At 36.8% G+C, this 21,526-nt stretch overlaps 3 protein-coding genes across 5 annotated transcripts in view; all 3 read right to left on the bottom strand.

Annotated features, from left to right (window-relative positions):
• Positions 1-6,297, bottom strand: part of fras1 (Fraser extracellular matrix complex subunit 1) — a 109,976-nt gene extending 103,679 nt beyond the window's left edge. The window contains exons 1-2 of the mRNA XM_077715544.1: positions 5,807-6,297; positions 4,695-4,726 (exon numbers count right to left, since the gene is read on the bottom strand). Coding sequence (XP_077571670.1) covers positions 4,695-4,726; positions 5,807-5,873 — 99 coding nt within the window. The 5' untranslated portion in view covers positions 5,874-6,297. The remainder of the gene's footprint in view (positions 1-4,694; positions 4,727-5,806) is intronic.
• A 437-nt stretch (positions 6,298-6,734) lies between these two features.
• mrpl1 (mitochondrial ribosomal protein L1) lies at positions 6,735-10,003 on the bottom strand. Its single transcript, XM_077715270.1, has 9 exons — positions 9,911-10,003; positions 9,384-9,477; positions 8,735-9,008; positions 8,569-8,652; positions 7,996-8,067; positions 7,794-7,905; positions 7,625-7,725; positions 7,464-7,545; positions 6,735-6,898 (listed from the first exon to the last, which is right to left on the bottom strand). The coding sequence occupies exons 1-9, from the start codon at positions 9,939-9,941 to the stop codon at positions 6,795-6,797; spliced, it is 954 nt and encodes a 317-aa protein (XP_077571396.1). The 5' UTR covers positions 9,942-10,003; the 3' UTR covers positions 6,735-6,794.
• A 918-nt stretch (positions 10,004-10,921) lies between these two features.
• cnot6l (CCR4-NOT transcription complex, subunit 6-like) overlaps positions 10,922-21,526 on the bottom strand; it is a 34,390-nt gene continuing 23,785 nt past the window's right edge. The window contains exons 3-14 of one of the 3 annotated variants that reach the window (XM_077715670.1): positions 18,195-18,314; positions 17,065-17,186; positions 16,650-16,836; positions 16,067-16,152; positions 15,913-16,002; positions 15,692-15,760; positions 14,937-15,094; positions 14,642-14,796; positions 13,872-14,023; positions 13,382-13,591; positions 12,108-12,325; positions 10,922-11,432 (exon numbers count right to left, since the gene is read on the bottom strand). In XM_077715670.1, coding sequence (XP_077571796.1) covers positions 11,190-11,432; positions 12,108-12,325; positions 13,382-13,591; positions 13,872-14,023; positions 14,642-14,796; positions 14,937-15,094; positions 15,692-15,760; positions 15,913-16,002; positions 16,067-16,152; positions 16,650-16,836; positions 17,065-17,176 — 1,680 coding nt within the window. In that variant the 5' untranslated portion in view covers positions 17,177-17,186; positions 18,195-18,314 and the 3' untranslated portion in view covers positions 10,922-11,189. Of the gene's footprint in view, positions 11,433-12,107; positions 12,326-13,381; positions 13,592-13,871; positions 14,024-14,641; positions 14,797-14,936; positions 15,095-15,691; positions 15,761-15,912; positions 16,003-16,066; positions 16,153-16,649; positions 16,837-17,064; positions 17,187-17,450; positions 17,821-18,194; positions 18,315-21,526 lie in introns of those variants that run through there. The other 2 variants (XM_077715671.1, XM_077715672.1) reach the window with 2 other exon arrangements.

Raw genomic sequence — 21,526 nt, 5'->3', positions numbered from 1 at the left:
AAACAAGCTAATTCTAGTGACAGTCATTTTCTGCAATTAAAATTACTCCATTTTCCATTTTTTAAATGTTTTTTTTCTTCAAAATTTCATCAGAAAGCGAGAAATTGTTGTTGATTCTGATTGTGATATCGTATTGTTTTTGGCGGAAAAACTACAAAATGGCAAAAAATAAATAGGCAGATTTGAGTGCCAAGTATAATTTCTACATGTAAAATTACTTCACTAACATCATTATCCATTTACAATATTTTATTTCTTCTAAATTCAATCAAAAAGCTAAAAATGATCAATTCTGGTTGTGATGTCACAACCAGAATAACCCAAAAAATGGCCAAATCCATTTTCTACATTTAAAATTACTTAACTGCAGTCCTTTTTACTAAAATATAAATATTATTTCTAACACAATTACCATCTTACAGAAAACTACAAACTGGGTAACATACTGAATATTTTCTTGCTTTTTTTAGACAAACAACTTGTCCAAATTAGCAAATATGACAAGTTCAAGGATTTGAACGCTGATTAAAACAAATGCAACTACAAAAACGGACATTTAGAACCAAAATGGCTGACTTTCCGTCCCATTTCTGACAAAAACAATCGCTAATCGAACCAAATTTTCCACAACCGTCAAAAATACTTTAGTCTTCAGCATAATAATTAAAGTTAGCAAACGACAACATTAGCTACAGAGCGAAAAATGTCAATGTTGATCAATCAACATGTCGAAACGGGTAAACGTTGACATTTTTACCGTCTGGCGGGAGAAGTAACGACTCGCGACGCCAACGCGGAGACCAATCGAGGAAATGTGCTCGTAAAAGCCCCACTCAGACTTTAATGGCGGCGCGGGGTCGCTCGCTTCATCACTTTTTACGGCCGCCACCTTGTAAATGTTGTACGCGTGCACGGACGCCAAAAAAAGACGGTTTCTTGCCCAAAAAAATTCATGTCAACTTGTCACTTTGGCCTCGTTAGCCTGATTTTGTGTTTGACCATTTCTGCAAAAATCTGGGTATTGGAAAAGGTCAAAAATATAATAATATGCGGGTAAGCCAGCAGGATGAAATTAAATGAGAGGATTTTTTTTAGCATCTTTAGCCAGTTATGCTATAACGTGAATATTTTCCAAGACATTTCATAATTTTTTTAACTGATGTGTCCAAGTGGCGGCCCGGGGGCTAAATCTGGCCCGCCACATCATTTTGTGCGGCCCGTAAAAATCACGAGTGCCGACTTTCTGTTTTAGGATTAAATTTAAATGAAGAGTTTAGATGTATATTAAATTTTCTGATTGTCCCGATTTTTTAATTAATAATTGTCATTTTTTATCAATTTTTCTGTGTTTTTAGTTCAAAAATTATTTTGTAAATTCAAAAAATATATTTAAAAAAAGCTAAAATAAACATTGTTTAAGATCTATAAAAACTGAATTTTCAGGGTTTTTAATCCAGTTCTTTCAATCCATTAATAAAAAAAAAAACATTATATCTAAAGTGGTCCGGCCCACGTGAAATCAAGTTGACGATAAAGCGGCCCGCGAACCATACCCGCGAACCATACCGGAGTCTGACACCCTTTATCCAAAGTGTTCCGACACCCCCGAGGAAATGTATACTTATGGGTTAACCCCATTTTCTTTGAGGGGTCTAAAACGACCACACATACACAAACAGCGCACAGGTAAAAGTATTATATGTAGTACTACAAAATGGACACGTTTCAGCCTTGTTAGAACGGGCTCATTTCACCATCTGGTGGACAAACAAGAGTATTACGTCTTCCATAACAACAGTAGCGGATGGAACTATTTCAGCAGACCATATACTTTATTTATTTTAAGACATTAATAAATTATTTCCTCATAATTTGTGTGTATTTCTCACATCTTTCATACAAAATTCGGACATTTTGACCAATTTTAAAGGGTTTATAAGGACTGTGGAACAAATTTTTGAATTTACATATAAAGTACACTACTACTTACGAAATGTACAAGTTAGGAAAAACATGAAAAAAGTTCTGGAACCAATTAATTTCATAATTAGAGGTATGTCTATACTAGGAAGGGCTAAGGTAGTAGACATTAACACCCCTAATGTGTACTGTAGTTTTTCCATGACCTCAATATATTATTATGATTTACAGTGACGAGGGAAATTGACAAAGGGGATCCAATGGAAATGCGCCACGTTCCTCCAGTCCGGCGCCTGTGATGACATCTAAGCACGCGAATGTGTCTGGACAATGCTCTACATCGGGGGTGTCGGGTGGTTGGCGGGACATATTCACGCGTGGTTTATTTTTGGCCATTAGAAAGTAAATTAATGCCACTGAAAGATGAGCAACCACAGCTAGTTGAAGTCAATTGGACGGGTCATTTTTGTCATTTTAGTGGACCCAGAGGTCACTTTTTCTGATTTTGAGGGACTTTGTGGGATACTTCTTGTTTATTTTGTTGGTTCTTGCCTGTGTGGGTTTTCTACGGGTACTCCGGTTTCCTCCCACAGTCTAAAAACATGCATGCTAAGCTAATTTATGACTCTAAATAGCCCCTAGCTATGATTGGGTGTCCTTTGTCTCCTGTGATTGATTGGCTGGCTATTGATTAAGGGAGTCCATCGCCTGGTCAGCTGGGATAGGCTCCAGCACCCCCTTTGTGAGGATGAAGCGGCTCAGAAAATGATATTTTGTAGATTGGCCCTAACTTAAGGAGTGATTATTTTTCTTTAAAGCTGTACAATGTATTAAAAAACAAAGTTGAATATCCTTTAAGACACAGGTCTCAAAGTGGTGGCCCGGGGGCCAAATCTGGCCCGCCACATCATTTTGTGCGGCCCGAAAAAGTTAATCATGAGTTCCGACTTTCTGTTTTCGGATCAAATTAAAATGAAGATATAGATGTATATTATATTTCCCGATTTTCCAACTTTTAAATCAATAATTGTAATTTTTAGTCCATTTTTTTCTGTGTTTTCAGTTAAAAAATAATTTTGTAAAATATAAAAAATATATTCAAAAAAAGCCAAAATAAACATTGTTTCAGATCTATAAAAAAACGGAATATTCAGGATTTTTAATCCAGTTCTTTTAATCCATTTATAAAAAAAAAATCTAAATATTATATCTAAAATGGTCCGGGCCACATGAAACCAAGTTGACATTAAAGCGGCCCGCGAACCAACCCGAGTCTGACATCCTTGCTTTAAGACAAACCCCAACGACCCATCAGTTTTCACAAGACCAGCCTCGGCTTTCTTCGGCATTGGTCGGAAAATGGGCGACATTTTTTGCGCAAACATCAGCTCACAAAACCGCAAACAAAGAACACACTACCACTTGAGAACATCTGCTTTTCCTCCATTTAATGTTCCTCCCTCACCTGTTATCTTCCCCTACTTTCATCTCAACTTTATTATTCTTCCGTCCGCAATTTTAGGAGTGCCACAGGGTAAAAAAAAACCTCAAAAACCCTCATCTTTTTTTATCTTTGAACTCCACAATGGCCTTTTTGGACCATGTTGGGGCATGCTGGGACATCCCACCAAAACCCCCACCCCCCAAAAAAACCCACCATAGTCTACTAACAAACATTGACTGAACATGTTTCTGGCGACAAATGATCCCCTGGAAAGAAAAAAAACGTGTACGCCGTGTCTCGCTACTTCCGCCTTTAATTACATGGCAGAGGTGGGGGGTGCCAAAGGGGGCGGAGCTGTCATTATCCCCCCTGGGAATGTGTTTTTAGTGACGTTTAAGGTCAGAAGATGACTTGTTTCCCAAGACGCAAGTATTGTTTGTTTTTTTACAAGTGCAAATTGCTATTTCCAAAGTTAAAAAATGCTCAAAAAGACAAAATAAGAAAAATATTAAGCAATATGTAAGACAAACTTTAAAAAAATAAGTACTCCTATGATGTAAAGTGTGTATAAAAGTCACTTGTCTAATCAGTTTGTTCATAATTGTTTCACTTATGACATTAAGATGATTAATAATTCCCAAGTACTGTAATTTCTTGCATATACTTTGTACTTTTAACAAAAAAAATGATGACTGAATAAAGGCTTATATGCGCATAAATTAGACTTGACATGCACGAAACGCCATAACGCAAGAAAATGTGGCCGATATGGTCATTTATATCAAAATAGAGAAAAGATAAACAGATAAAATGCTAAATAAAATGTATTTTGACATCTATGAATGAAATTTAAGAGAAGAATACAACCATATTTTGCATAAAATGTGAAAAAACTTACTTGTTCACTTGCTTGTAGCTGCTATTGCTCAGAAAACTGCAATCTTACCTTTCAGACAAATTTCCTGCTTGTACCGGTCACATAACCTCCTTTTTTATTTAACTTCCTTGCAATATTGACCAAAATAACATGCAAACCAGCAAACAATCTTTCAAATTCATACAGTATCTCAATAATACCACACATGTGATAATTTTCTTAAGATTTTCCCTTCAAAGTAAAACATTAGTACTCCCTATTAAAACCATGAATATGGAAGGGAAAATTGGGAATCAGGGGGCGACTTATATGCGAGAAATTGCAAAATTCAACCATTTATAGGCAATTTTAAGGCTATATCTTATACGTGGAAGTGGCTAATATGTGAGGAATTGTTTTTTTTGTTAAATAAACTGACAAATTCATATTTTGGGATAAAAAAAATGAACTTACCACGTAAGCAGATCCCTCGTAGATACACACTCCTAAACACACATAAGAGAAGGTACATTAGCACCAGTGAACATCTGGGTCAGGTTTCCATGCATGTGGATTATTACTATGTACATGTAGGATTGGGATTATAACACGGGTCAAATTTGAAAGCGTGACATCATCGTCAGAAATCGCAACGCCGCGTCTCGTTCAAGGAATTTTGGTGAGAGGAGGATTACTTTGAAATCGCGTTTAATATATTTCGAGCAGATATAAATACAAGGGATTTTAGACAGATTTGCAAAGATTAGGAAGAGATACTGTCTAAATGTCAGTTCAATGGGATTAAACAGGTTCAATTGAATTTGTGAAGATTTGATGGCGGGGCATGTCGCGATAAGACATTTTTGTCGGCCTGAAATTGTTATTATCTGAAAATAAGATGATTTTATTCCATATCAAATGTCAACGATGAAGTGGGTAGCATGTTGGGCTCACAGTTTTGGGGTTGTGGGTTTGATACCAGCTCCGGACTTTCCTGTGCGGAGTTTGTATGTTAACCCTGGGCTTTTGTGGGTTTTCTCCGGGTACTCCAGTTTCATCCAAAGAACCATGCTAGGCTAGTTGAACATTTAAGATTAAACATGGCCAAAACAGATAGAAACAGACATTTTACCCATTTTCATTCATTTTTTTTCCAAATAAATATTTAATTAACTCTAAATAAAAGCAAAAGTATGCTAAAACAACATTTTTTCTCTACTATGTTCTCGTTTAGACCGAGTTTGCATTCAATTTTCCCTATTATATTTACTTAAAATAAAATTATCTTATTTTTTTTTTGTCATGCCATGATTTAGTTTTAGTTTTTAGATTTTGGTCTGCAAAATGCGCAACAAAAACATGCGTTTTGGAACTCAACAATCACTTCCAACTTGCACATTTTGCACAATCCATCCAAAATAAACAATCCCCCTCTTAGCATGCTCCATTATACCAGCGAGCAGGTGTCAAGTTAACCCACAACCACCCCCCAGGTGCACCAAAATGCCGAAAAAGTCTCCTCGGGGGGCGCTCCAGATCCACCCTGACCCACTTTACAAGCACCAACTGCGGACCAAAATACCCACCATGTGTCAGCCGGGGGGCGGCCAAGGCTGCGAGCAAGGCGCCGAGCACCATCCGCCGAGCCGCCATGGTCGCGGCCAAACCGGCTTGTAATCCCAAAGCCTTCCCGGTGTCAGTAGCGGTGGTCCCGGAGCTCCTTTACGTCGGCGCCAATGCGCACGGTGGTCCCACGGGGGTTGGAAATGAAAGCGCAGAGCAAGGGAAAAAAGTCCTCCGGTCAGTTAGCGGAATGTTCCCCCGAGCGCAGGCTCCGCGCTCCGGCCGGGAAGAGTGGCGAGGTCCCGGCGCCTGGAAGTGGGAAGTGTAACTCCGCCCCTCCCTCACACGCAGTCCGGGGGGGAGAAAAATGCGAAGCTCGTGCACATGACGGAGCCGCAGAAACGAGAGTCCTCCTCCCCGTTGTCGGCGTACCTCCTCCGGGGAATACCTCCGCCAAGTCGGCCGGGTCGTACTTGATCGGTCGGGTTATCCGCAGGAGAAGTCGAGTGATCTTCCATGTTCCCCGATCACTACTATTGGTTCAAAGTGTAGAAAAAATATGACTAAGTGTTTGCAAAAATAATTTTGTTAAGCTTTTTAGTTTAATATTAACCCAGGGAGTAAGCTAGTGAGCTATAGTTTGTTTTGTTTGTTTGCGCTTCTCCTTTCTACAACACACCTGGGTCTAATCATCAGGGTCGTTATCGGGCTTGTGGGAAGCTTGGTGATGAGATCACGTGATCCAGCCAAGTGTGGAAATCAGTGCAAAAGTTGCTTTTCCCTATTTAAAAGACATTTTAAATAATATGCTACAAATTTGCAGTCGTGAAATGAAAACCAATTAAGGTGGTAATTAAATAAAAAATTAAATTAAATTGCATTTTTTAAAATACGAGTGCGAACAATACTGCACCCTGGTGGTCAAAAAGAGAATAGCTTTTCAAGCTGTTGGGTCAGAAAATGTTTATGTTTAGTGATAATTACAATACAATATGTACACACAGGAGGAGGCTATTCTTTGTTTTCCTGATCTATTGTTGATAGGAGTTCTTTACTGTTGAACCAAAGCGCTTCGCTGGTTTGACTGCATAGCATGGCACGTTCAATGAAGGGCCCTAAAAATGGAAATGAGGAATACAAATTTAGAAAAATGGTAATTTCATGCATACTAGTTTTCAAGCCCCGTTTCCCCTAAAAACTCTGTTATCTTAAGATGTAAAATTGTTTCCACTTTATAATACTATACTGCTAATACTAATTGCATTGTCTTGAGTTTAGTTAGTTACATTTATTTACCATTAATCATATCTATATTCATATTTTAATGAATATAGCATGACTAATATGGACTTTAGTTATATTTGTGTATTTTTCCCATATGATATATAGATGTATTCTTGATGAATATAGAGTTTAGTTATATTTGTGTATTTTTCCCATTTAATATATATATATATATATGAAATTCAGATTAAACATGGTTTCAGTCAATATATTTTTTAAACAAGGTTGCAAAGTAGCACGAATAAGTATTGATTTTTTTTTTTTTTTGCATCTTAACGGCTTAACAAATTCCAGACTTATTGGTGCCTATGTTGCCTTTTAGTTCTAACTTAGCCAGTATGGCACAAATTGAACCAATTGCAACAAATTGCTTAAAAACTATGTACAAAAAAATACCCATATCTGCAGGGCGATGAGTGCACACGTCTGCCAAGACTGTTTTCAAGTTGGCGATGATATGTTCAGTTGGAAAGTCCAGCTGTAGGACAGAGAAGGGAAAAATATGACCAAAAAGCTCCAAAAAGTGTATGAATACTACAAAAAGCGGGACAACGTACGGTAGCCACTTGCGTCTTGACGTAGCAGTCACCCTCAACAATGTACTCGTGACCCATTCGGAAAAGCGACAGCATTTTCGGAATGTTGACGCCGACCGAACCTGAAAAAAGTACATCACCAATGTCGATAAAACAAATAAAATGATTAACTAACGATTTCAAATCGTACCTCTCTTGCTCTTGGGAAACTTCTTCCTCAGTTTATTTTTCAGGGGCGTAATTTTCTGCAGCATTTCAGGGACGGATATGTAAAAGTCGGCCTCGATTTTGTCATCTAAAATCTGAAAAATACACCCGATTTTAGGAAAATACTCATTTTTATGATATAATGCATTCATTTTTACAGCAAGAACAGTGGTTTAAAAAGTCACCTGCTGGATGAGCTCCTCCCCGCCCACAAATGTGGCTCCGCCTTCTCGAGCTACCTGCGCTTGAGTGGGATCCTGAAGCAAAAACATTTAATCAGATCTAAATTATTTTGACTTGTCTTGATTTTTTTTTTTATAAATGGATTAAATAAACTGGATTAAAGGCCCTGAATATTTTTCTTTAAATGAATCTCAAACAATGTTAATTTGAGCTTTTTTAAAATATATTTTTAGATTTCAAAAAATGATTTTTGAACAAAAAACAGAAAAAATGGATTAAAGAATTACAATAATTGATTTAAAAGGGGGAAAATCTGGAAATTAAATATACATCTATACTATTCATTTTAATTTGATCCTAAAACAGAAATTTGGCACATGATTTACTTTCTTGGGCCGCACAAAATGATGCAGGGGGGCCAGAGTTGGCCCCCGGGCCGCAACTTTGACACCAATGACATACTACATGTCAACTCATGTTGAAAAGAAAACAACCAGAAGTCCAAAAAAGTCAGTACTTCCATAATTGTAAGTTAAGATCAATTTAACAAAGTATAATATATCAAAAGCACTTACCTCGGTAAAAACCAAAACTTTGTTCAACCCTACATTGAAAGGGTGCGGAAGATGCACCGTGCTGACAAACTGGTCGATCTTTTTCTGTTAAGGACAAACACAATGTTAGCTCAAAGCTAATTATCAGAATTTAAATGTAATTCAACAAGGACCAAAATAACTCAACCTTTTTCTCCAGTTTCATGTCCAGTTTGAGATTCACGTAAACGGGTTGGACGTGGGGAGTAAAGTCCAACAACTGGAAGTTCTTGAGGAGCTGGACAGCATCGGCGGCGTTGTAGATGGTTCTGGGGTAGTACCTCAGGATGTAGACGTCATCCAAAGACGCCCATGCCGTCTTCCCGTACGGTTTGTGTCGCCCCGTGTCATCCACCACCACTCGCTCTTTCTTCACTTTGGGAGCTGGCGCCGCAGTTTCCTTTTTGGGTTTTTTCCACTCCCTGAAAACCCAATAAAGTAAATAATTAGTTTGTTTTTATGTTTCTACTTCATAGTGAGGCTGTAAATCTCATTATATTAGCTTAGTGACAATTAAAAACGTGAATTTCAATTAAATATACATGTAAATGTGAGACTATAGCTAAATGCTAATCTACAGCTTTAGTCACTTTGGCAAATTAATGTTAAAAACACGAGCTAAAATCAATAAGATAACAGTAGGGAGCAAGAAAAACAGGATAAATAACTAAAACGCAGCATAGAAACTATGAGATACATATATCAAGTATTATTAGATGAATCATTGTACAGCGTTAGCTTAGCTACATTGAGGCTAATGGCAAAAGTAGTGCTACTAAAAATGTAAACAAACCCACTTAGTAGCAGCCACAGTCTTAATTTGGCTGGTAAAATTAGTAGGAATGGTGGAAACACTGCCGCTAAGGAACTGGCGTTGACATCTGCTCACAGCTACAAATAATAAAAAAATATATATAGGTTAAGAAAAAAGGTAAATATGCCCAATAAACTTGTAAACATATCTCCAGAACACTAACAAAGGGGCACATTTACTTCATTTAAGGGAATATAGTGTACACGTGAAGAGAATGCAAATACAATAGACCATTTAAAACAATGTCAGCAAATAAAAATGTAATTACCACGCATTTATATTGAGTAAATCGCTAAAAATAACATTGTAGTTAGAAATATGAATTATTAGTACTATTGGGTAGTCAGTACTAAGGCCGAGAGTCGCATTATTTCGTATTAACCTATTATATATGCTAAATATAAAAGACAGCACAGATAAGATAAAAAGGCAGTAATATTAATATACAAAATATGTCACTAACATTTAGATTATGACTGTAAAAAATAAGTTATTACAAACAATACTGACCTTTCCATACCGTACGAGCAGAGGCCGCCATCTTGGTGGTGGCCGGAAACTACTCCGGGTGAAACATGACGACGCACTATATGTTCCGTCCTGGAAAAGTACAACACAAATGTAAATAAACTCGTTGGTTCGGCTAATGAAATTATTAAAGTTTATTTTTTTAGGTAATTTGGCCATGCAGAAGTAAAAACAAACATACAACAGACTAAGAACGAACTGACTGCGGGCAGTCGTGTTTATTTTCGTTTTGTACATCTTAAAAATGTTTGCTGACAAAAAAAATTGGTATTGCATTATTTTTAATTTCTCCAAAAAGATAGTTTCTTGTTAAAAACCATTGATGGATACTCATACAATGCTTCCCAAAATTAGGCAATGTCAAAGTGGCAGTGATGTTTGAATTATTATTAGTGTGATGGATGGGGCATTTTAAAGTGCCATAAAATCCCACAGCTGAGGGACTATGAACGCATCTTCATTGTAATAGTACTGTAGTACTTCATATTTGGCCTAAAGTGACACCACTACTTGAAATGACACATTCAGGGACTATCCTAAGAATAAGAACAATTGTAGGGATGAAAATAAAACAAAAAACTACCAGATTGTCATCATTTAAAAAGAAATTCTCAGGAAAAACAAGATTTAAGATCTAGAAATAAATGTAATTCTCTTTCAAAATAAGTCCAATATCACAGTTGAAGTTATTTTCCACATTAATTGCACTTTTTCCCTTCATTCTTTAAAAACTTGATATTTCTAGTATTTGGCTAAATAAATAAAAACATTTTCTTTTGATTTATACTTAAATAATTTGATATTTACTCTAGAAAACGCTTTATTCTTTATGTCAAGGATATAAAGTCCACACAACCCAGTTCAAATGTCAATTTTAATTCAAACAGTAATCATAAAAATATCTTCCTTTAATCACAATTTCAGTGAAAATAAGTAATAATAAACCGGGGTGTGTGGAACTTTTAGAATCCACTTTAATTCCCGAAATTATTGCTCAGTATTTTGTTTCACTTCACAAACGGGGCGTTCAATGTCCTCCTAAAAAAATCCGTTAGAAGTCGGATGGCAGGACAAGCGACAATATTAGAACAAACTTTTATGCTTAAAAAATGTATAGTATTGAGGTCACTATGGCAACATTTGGCTTTAAACTTTTATGAACGGGGGGGAGAGAATCAATGTAAAACGCTCCCGAAAGAAGCTGTTTTGATATGAAACTGTACAAGGGTCCTCTTAAGTGGGCGGGGCATGTCTTCTTCCACTACCTGTGGACAGCAGGCAGGTGAAGGCCGTTAAGGTGACGCGGTGGAGACGTGGAGATGGAAGACGAGGGCAGGGCGGCTCGAAATTCCAGCTGGGCCAGCAGTGAAAAATGGTCCGAGGGCACGTGGGGGTGCGGGCAACCCGTCATGTTGTTGTCGGATAACCAATTGGGATCAAGCGGCCCCATCACCCCCAGCGCGCTCATGTGCGTGCGGGAGAAAAAGATGTAATCGATCACGCCCTGAGAAGAAAATGCAGAAAATATTATTGGAATTACATGCAACAGAAGCTTGATTTCAGCCTACATTATGGTGTTGTCAAAGTGGTGGCCCGCGGGCTAAATCTGGCCCGTCGCATCATTTTGTGCGGCCCAGGAAAGTAAATCATTATTATTTTTCCTGATTTTCTCTTGTAAATCAAGAATTGCAATTTTTAATCCAATTATTAAAATGTTTTTAATTCAAAAAACATTTTGTAAAATCTAAATATAAACAAATATTTTCTGTTCATTAATGCATTGATATTTGTTTATAAATGGATTAATACCCCGAATATTCCGTTTTTTATACATCTAAAACAATGTTAATTTTAGCTTTTTTTAAATATATTTTTCGATTTTACAAAATGATTTTTGAACTAAAAACAGAAAAAACTGATTAAAAAATAACAATTCTTGATTTAAAAATGGGAAAACAGCAAATTTAATATACATCTATACTCTTCATTTTAATTTGATCCTAAAACAGAAAGTCGGCACTCATGATTGACTTTCCCGGGCCGTACAAAATGATGCGGCGGGCCAGATTTGGCCCCCGGGCCGCCACTTTGACACCTGTGCATTAGACACTTTTTATAATTTATCGCACTGTAAATGTTTTGCTTAAAATGCGGATTGAGACGGCGTGATTTTTTTTACCTTGAAGTCGTAGGTGTAGTTGGTGTAAGGCATGACGTGGCTGTCGTAGGCGCTCTTGAGCTGGAAATTGTGCGTGACGCAACCGGCGCTGTTGTTGCCGTTGTCGTCGGTGACGCCGTTGCTGCAGCTGAAGTTGCTGAGGCACTCGTGGTAGCGTAGCTCTCGGAAATCTTTGTGGTTGTCAGCCACGCCTCCGTTGCTCAGGTACTCCACCACACCTGTGCCAAAGCTAAGTTAGCACCCTTCACAGTAAAAGCTCTCTTATTAGGAACATAACAAAATTATTATTAATAATAAAAGAAACAATAATATATTCTTGAAAATTTACAAAGCCAGTCGGGAAGCGCATGAATGAGAAATTGTGACATTATTTTGTATTTTTATTTTAAATATTTTTCTTTTCGTTTATTCATTTATTCTTTTAAATATGATTAAAAAAAATCAATGTATTATGAAGTGATCTTTTAAATAAAAACATGTATTTTGTTGCTAAGGTATGCTAACACACCTGTACATTAGCACCCTTCACAATAAAAGCTTGCTTGTTAAGAACGTAATAAAATTATTGTTAACAGAAGAAATACAAAAAATATTCTGGAAAACAAAAAAAACTGTCTGGAAGTGCATTTATGTGAAATTTTGGTATATTTCTCTATTTTTTTTTAAATATGAAAATTATTTTTCAGTTTTTTGAAGTAATCTTTTGTAGAAAAAAATTCTAAAAACATGTTTTGTTGCTCAGGTTCTTTACCACATCTCTGCCAAAGTACATTAGCGCCCTTCACAATAAAAGCTCTCTTATTAAGAACGTATAAAAATTATTGTTAACAAAAGAAATACATAACTATTCTGGAAAACAATAAAAACTGTCTGGAAGTATATTTATGTGAATTTGTTACATTATTTTGGTATATTTATATATATTTTTTAAATATGACAATTTTCAGTTTTTTGAAGTAATCTTTTCTAAAAAAATAAAATTAAAAAAACAACAGCATGTATTTGTTGCTCAGGTACTTTACCACATCTCTGCCAAAGTACACTAGTGCCCTTCACAATAAAAGCTCTCTTATTAAGAACATGATAAAATTATTGTTAACAAAAGTAATGAAAGAAATATTCTTATATTATTCTTGTATAGGGGCAAATGAATTGTAGACTTATTGTTGCGTGTAGGTTAGTCGTTTTTTGGGGATCCTATGGTCAGTATCAACTTTAATAATAATAAAAAAAAGGTTCGAAACCGTCTGTATTGAGCATGATGGCGTTCCTACCAGAGTCAGGCAGCGAGTTGAGGTCAGCACAAAGCACGACAGGGATAAAAGAGCCATCCGAGTCGCCGGCCGCCTTCTCGGCGATGCTCTTCAGCTCGGAAAGGAACATGACGGTCTGGATCAGCTTGACGTCCGAGTATTCGGGATCCCAGTGCATGTGGGCGTTGGCAATCAGCACCAATGGCCGCCTTTCCGGAACCGTCTTGCCACCTGGAGATCATTAAAATTGTCATTTTAAGTAGAAAACATGCTTGAATCGAGTCAAAACATCACTTTATTTATACACAATGATGGAATGTCGATTTAAAAACAAATGCTCAAACTTATAAATATCATTAAGGGTGGAAATTGCGTAATAGAATGAAATGATGGAACGGTTTGACTCTGCATAGTGGAAACTGATATGGCCAGGAGCAAAATGTTTTTTTTTTTTAAATAAAAAGACTGATTTGTAGCTGAGTCAAATCCAATCTGTCGTGGTTTTAGTTACCCCCGGAGAACAAGTCGTTGTTGACCTCCAACAGCACGGCCACACCGATGTTGTCCTTGGTCATCACCCTGTTGAGCATCACCTCGGAACCTTCAGAGTTGGCCATGGCTACTTGGTTGAATTCCACCGTGTGTTTCTGGACTAAAGTGAACCTGCACACAAATATACAATACAGCTATTTTAGATAAAATATTTTTTAGACTTTTTTTTTTAAATATCGAATTAAAAGAAGTGGATCAAAAACCCTATTTTTTGTATATTGGAGCTTTTTTGTGAGTAAAAAATCATGTTTCATTTTAAAAAGGAAAGTAAATATATATGTTTAATTAAGTCCAATATTAAAGTGGATAACAGAAATTATTTTAATACATTTAGATTTTACAGAATGCTTTTTGAATGAAAACCATTTTAAAAAAAATGGATTAAAAAGGTTAATACTTGATTTAAAAAGGGGGAAATCAGGAATTATAATTATACATATTTTCAATTAAATTCAATATTAAAGTGGAAAGCAGAAAATATTTTTATATATTTATATTTCAGAAAATGCTTTTAAAAAAATGTATTAAAAATTGTAATTCTTGATTAAAAAGGGGGAAATCAGGAAATATAATATACATCTATATTGTCTTCATTTGAATTTGATCCGAAAACGTAAAGTCGATTTACTTTCCCGGGCCGCACAGAATGATACGCCGGGCCACATCTGGCCCGCGGGCCGCCACTTTGACACCCGAACAAAACGATCAAACACCCAGAAAAATGCTCACTTGTCAGTTTTGAAGAAGACGGCACAGCCATCCACATGCTTCCTCTCCTGCTCGGAAACCAGCTTGGCTCGGGATTTGGGACAAAAGTAGCCATCGTAGCCTCGTGGTTTGAGCGTCTCCAGAAACAAAGCGTAGTATTGCTCTGTCTCCACCTCCTGGACGCATTTGGAATTGGTTTGAATGCATCTTTCATCACAATGAACATTTTACTAGAGATGTTAATTTAAAAAAATAAGAAGAAGAAGAAGAAGAATAGCTTAATACGACAAAGTGTTTTGTCCGGCGGCCATCTTACCTGCAGACTGACAATATCGGCATCACAGCTGGTGATCTCCTCCATGATGCCCTTTTTGCGGTATTCCCAGCTCAGGGCCCAAGACGGGCAGTAGCCGTAGAGCTGTCGGGTGGCGTATTTGTCGCATAGGACGTTGTAGCACATGACGGTGAAGGCAGCTACGATACAAAAATATGGGTGTCAAATTGGGTTTTCGTTCGTGGGCCGAAATCATGATAACGAAATCTTATGTGGGTGGGACCGGTTTATTTTTGACCATAAAAAGGAGACTTGAGGGATTAGTGCAAGGGTGTCAGACTTGATAAAAAGTGGGCTATTTTAGATATAATATTCAGATTTTTTTTTTTTTAAAAGGGATTAAAAGAACTGGATAAAAAAAACCGAATATTAAGTTTTTTATAGATCTAAAACAATGTTTATTTTAGATTTTTTAAATATATTTTTAGATTTCACAAAATGATTTTGGAACTAAAAAGTGAAAAAAATGATTAAAAAAATGACAATTATTGATTCAAAAGGGGGAAAATCCGAAAATGTAATATACATCTATACTTTCATTTTAATTTGATCCTAAAACAGAAAGTTTGCACTCATGATTTACTTTCCCGGGCCGCACAAAATGATGTGACGGGCCAGATTTGGCCCCCGGGCCACCACTTTGACACCAAAACAAAACAGATCATTTCCTATTACTGTAAATTTTAGTGGGATTTCTAAATTACTTCTGGTGGGAAGGCACAGCTAAAGTGGCTTACCTGTGGGTAGCGTGTGGTCTCGTTCTTGAAGTGTGATCCACGGTCTTTGTGGGAGTTGTTCCGGGTGAACTGCAAATACAGAAAATAACAGATTATACTTCAGGGATCCCCTAAAATGTGGGAAATTTTGGTGTCGCAGTAATACAAGCATAAAGTCAGAAGTATACATTCTATAGCTATAAATAAAATGCTGTAGAATGATATAGAATATTTGTGTCTACCCGCTAGATTGTCGAGCATGTAGTTTAAAAGCTTTCGAGTTCCATCGGGCTCTTGATACAAGTTGAGAATGTCTTGTGACAGAGGGTTTCCTACAACAGTGAGTCAGATAAAAGATTAATTTAGATTCTTAAGCAGTCAACACAAAGAACTGACCTTTAAGTCCCAGTGTTTGTAACTGGAAAAGCTTCCCAAGTTCGAAAGGCAGAACTCGTAAAAGGTTGTTGTTTAAAAGTAGTTCCCTAAAAGTGGAGAGAAAAAAAACACAAAAAAACATAATTATATATTTTGCAATTGTAAGGAGGAATTGTCCTTTTTTTTTGGTTATTTTATCCATTAGAAAAAATGCTGCTTAGAACCAAAATGGGAACAAGACGGGCCCAAAATGGTATTTTCTCGCATATAAGCCATACCTTTAAATTTGCCTTAACGGCAACAAAACTGGCCTAAAATACTATTTTCTCGCATATATGCCGTACCCTTAAGATTGCCTTAACAGCAACAAAACTGGCCCAAAATAGTTTTTTCTCGCATATAAGCCGTACCCTTAAATTTGCCTTAACGACAACAAAACTGGCTCAAAACACTATTATCTCGCATATAAGTCGCACCCTAAAATTTCCCTTAAAATCGTTGAATTTGACAATTGAATAGAGGGTACAAATATGTTACTTTGAAGGGAGAATCTTAAGTCTTGGCCTTGGTCCAAAAAAACATAACTCCGCCCCAAATGTCCTACCTGAGAGAAACCATGTTGCCGAGCTCGGCAGGCAGACTGCGAAGCTTATTGGACGAAAGGTTCAGGTAGACCAAACGAGGCAGCTTGGCGATGTCGGACGGGATGCGTGTCAGGTTGTTGTCGTTGATGTGTAGCGCTGTCAGGTGGGTTAGCGTCCACAATGAGTTGCTCAAACTGCGCACTCGCCCTGTTGTACAAAAATGGCGTTCTATTATAACTGGGGTATCCAAACTATGGCTGCCTCCTCGTTTTTATTGGCCCACAAAAAAAGATAATAGTGGTACCTCTACTTACGAAATCAATTGGCTCTAGAACTTTTTTTGTAACTAGGTGTACTTTATATGTAAATTCTCCAATTCGCTTTTTGGTCAAGTATAAATATGGGGGATACGTATTAATAAATCATATCACTAACCAGATATCTCCAGCTCGGCCCATTGAGAGCGCTTCCCATTGGCCGCCTCCTCGGTTGACATGATGGTGTAACATCGGCGAGGATCCGGAGGATCATATTTTTCCTTTGGCATACCGCTTAATCTGAAAAAACAAAACAAAAAAAACAAAGGCTAGATTATAAACATTGTTTATTAATAATCTAGGAAAAGATTATTCAGATAACTGCCATATACAAGAAGGGTTACATCAATTTATCAAAACTATTAGGTATCTTATCTAAAAATCTGAATTTTGTGACCACAAAAAATAGCCTCCCCATATACCAATAAACAACCAATTTCTGATTAATTTCCCCCTTTACTATAGTTATCTAACTTGAAATAATATATCTTTTAAATGCTTTACCATATTACTCCAGTGTTATTGTCCGTGGAATTTGCTTTTAGGCTTAAAATGTGACATGCATTTATCCTCAATTATGTAATAAAAGTATTTTCTCCATTTTTATCCAAAAAAATAATAATTCAGCCTGATTCGTAGTTTAATAATAAACACATAATTCTAGTGTGCTTGAGATCACGCACACAAACATGAGGTTAGCTGGAGGTGACAAGTTTACTCAGTCTTATATAACTTGTTCACACGCATACACAAATACACACAGGCAGACAGATATAACACAAAAATACACACGTTGTCATGCGCACAGTTATTGGAAAAACATCGCCGGAGAAAAAAGAAAAACGAAAGCTAATGGAAAAAAATGTAGTGTCTGTCAACTTGGGCAACAGCTGGGGCACGCGTGGACTCTTATGCGCATGCGTGTGAGGCTCCAAACATAGCCCTCGCCACGTGACAACCAGCTGTCACTCACCTGGCAATGCAGGTGCGGCCACGCCCTCTAGTCTTGTCAAGACAGCGACTTTTTTTGAAATATAAAGTCTAATGCGCAGTGGGTGGGGTGATAAACTTCTGATTAACTACTGTGGAATTAGATAAAGAGGAGAGCTAAAAGTCTGCTAGTCTGCCGTGAACGCACCACACGGTCAATTTTACCGGCCGACATGTGAGTGTTAAACATGGTTTAAGCGTCGGAACAGCGACGACAACATGGCGCTGTTAGACAACAAAGTTCCGCGAATGCGTTACCTTCATTCGTGGACGGTGACTACCGAGTAGACAGTGAGGGCAATGGTTGGCATCGGTAAAGACTTGAAGACGGCGCTCTGGTCGGTGGGAGCACGTCCGTCCAGGCAGGACCCTGAACGTCTCGGAAACAGGAGGGCAAACAACAAACGTCACTTCCTGAATGTTCCGTTAGTTTCTTTCGAGTGCGCAATTGTAGATATCATTAACTGAATTTGATATGTGAAGAGCATTGTGAGCCAAAGAGGACAAGCATCGACAAGTGTCGGCCATTTTGGTTGGGGCCGTTTAGTTAATGTATTACATTAAAGTCGATGGACTTGATTTTTCGTAGGCAGTATATAAACAGTGTTGTTTTTAAAATCATGTATTTTTTCAACATTAAACCTAAATCTTGCTTAAGTAATTTATGCCGTAACAGTAACTATTTTTTTGTCATATTTGGGGGCCCTCTTAGCTTTTTTTGTGAATATTTAAGCGAAAATATTATATCAAGTGAGACAAGAAGGAAAAAAATGGTCAAAACATTAATAAAATGATTATCAGAATTGTGTTTTTATACTCTCTCTAATGCATTGTCACTAGATTGTACACTTTTTTCTTCAAGAGTTGAACCCTAAGAATTAAAACAATTGTGCGCAATAAGCCTATTTCTCTCAAATATGGGTCACCAAATTCTGCAAACTTGTCATTTAGTACTTATACTTTGACAAGGACATATAAATACACGTTATGTATGTTTATTTATACCTCCACAAGTCATTAAAGAGCTCCTGGTGGGCTTTGCAAATACACAATTGACAATATTTTGTGGCCCTTTTTTCACAATAGTAAGTTCTATCCAGGCTGCGCATAAATCAAACAAGGACACCCATTAGCTTTGTTCCGTAGTATCCCCAGACAGAATATAAACTTTGCTCTGACAGCAGGCAAAAAGCCGGCATTTCCTCAGCTAATTAAACGCCTGAGCAAGGCCAAACTCCATCACCACGGATTTGTGAGTAGGAACAAACCAAGTGTGCCAACTAAGCGCCCGTTTCCCGTCTGGCAGTTTTACACAGATTATATTAACCCTTACACGAACACCCATCCCTTCCCTTTTCCATTGGCTAGGGTCAAAATGACTCAAAAATAGTGTAATTTAAGAAAATAGAGGTAAATATCACTAAAACGGAAGATGAGTTAAAATAATTTGTCAAAAATCAGGCTATTAATTAAATAAAAATGAACTCATTGGCTAGCATTTAAGGTTCACTTTGACCAGGGGCGGAACAAATGTGAACAGGGCTCAGGGGCGATGGATGTTCCCGGGCCCCCTGACTTTTTGGGCCCCCGTCATAATGCAAAGCTCCCTAGATAGCTAGTTGCTATTCAGTTTTTACTTGTAGACCCCCATTCATATTGTACCAGGCCCTATAGACACTCAGCCGACTAGTTTCCTCTAGATTTTTAAACCTTGTGGGCCCCATAGCTGCCTCACTAACCTGGGTGGTGGTTTTATTTTGACATCCAATCACCAAATATTCACTCTGAACATTTATTTAATATTTTTACACTCTCCTCTGACCTAAAACTTCTAAAAAAACAGGGGGGCCCTACACTCCACAGCCCCCCTAATGTCCGCCCCTGACTTCCAACCCTTCCAATCCAAATTTTCATCAAATACAACCAATAAAACCATAATCAGCCTTTTTCTTAACAGCTATCTTGCAACATTTTGGCCACTAGAGGACGCTATAGGCACACACAGCTAGTTTTTGGCCTTGCAGGGACTTAAAACAAGTCTGTTTTGTTAATAAAAATGAATTAAATCATGCAAAGTGCAAATTGCTGGCAGGGTTACAACTAGTATGAAAAAAAAAATGAGAAAATGTATTTTAGATTGCCCATTTATTTTGGTTCTGGGTGGTTTGAAAAGTCTCAAAAGTCCTGGAGGCCCCAAACGCAGCACCTGAGTCTCCCTGGCAGCCAAATAAACAAACAAAACAAACAGAAATACACACATATATACACTTAAAAACACACTAATACACACAGAGACCGATGCTTGATTCCATTTAGCGCTTCATCTTTCTCGCCTCTGTTTTACGGTCTTTCTTAGAGACGATTTACCGCGTACGACGTTTGACTTAAATGTCAGGACGCCATTGACCTTAACGGCGATCCCACTTCCCAGTGTCGGATTTCTCGCCACATTTGTCAGCGCCAGTGCACGAGCGACACCTTAAATGTCATGTCGACGCAACACAAGTATGGGGAATGTACTGTGTTGACTCAATTAAAAGACAATTTGGATGTTGGGGGGACGCCATTGTGGGTCAGGGTGGGGGGACAAGAGGCCAGGTCCACTTTGTGATGTGCTCAATTAGTGTGGCGAAAAGTCATGGGAAAAAAATGGTGGATTTACTGTGCATTTTTAAGCTTGCTAATGATACTGAGCTTGTCGAAAATCAGAACTTTTCTTGCAGTTTACTTTTTTATTATATATTTTTTAATTGGATATGTTAGTGAATGAAGTGTCCTACAAAAATAAAAAGTCATTAAAATTGTATAATGTAGGATTCTTATTATCAATTCTATAAAAAAAGCTTTAAAAATGAAAAAAATGCTTTAAATAATTGTATAAGTATAAGACAAAGTATAATAAGATTTAAAGGTTGTACAAAAAAAATATTCAATATTTGTATGTATTTCCTTCTTTTTTACATATATATATATATATTGCATGTATTTTTTAAATTATCTAATTATGATTATAACTTTTTTCTTTATATATAATATATTTAAAAAATACCACTAATTATATATTACAAATATGCTATATATAGTATATTTGTAATATATACATTTTTAATCATAATTAAATAAGAAAATAAACGTAATATATATTTAAAAACAATGATAACAATTATATATATGTTGTTTTACATATATATGTTTGTATTTCCTTCTAAACAAAAGGTTTTCTTAAAAAGTAGCTATTTAAATATATAAATATAAAAAAAATTATAGCAACTTTTAATAAAACCTTTCATTAGAAGAAAATACAAAAATATATGTACTCCCACTCCCTCAAAATATGAATATTCTCTTAAGTTACCTTAACATTACCTTTGAAAATGACAACAAATTTATAATATCAATCATCTTTCTCACTTTAAACCTCCTCCAATTGTCTGCCTGCATTTCAAACGTAAACATCACCACCCCAGTAGCAAAACCTCTTCTAATTGGGCCACGGACACACCAGCTAGCAACTAGCATCTTCCCCAAAAGACTTGTGTCCTGGGTTATCAAAGTATAATAGCAAATGTAAAAAATGTATAAATATTCCT

This window comes from Stigmatopora nigra, chromosome 4, assembly GCF_051989575.1.
Source record: "Stigmatopora nigra isolate UIUO_SnigA chromosome 4, RoL_Snig_1.1, whole genome shotgun sequence".
Taxonomy (NCBI): domain Eukaryota; kingdom Metazoa; phylum Chordata; class Actinopteri; order Syngnathiformes; family Syngnathidae; genus Stigmatopora; species Stigmatopora nigra.
The sequence above is the reverse complement of the archived record's forward strand: the minus strand, read 5'-3'. Positions and strand labels throughout refer to the sequence as shown.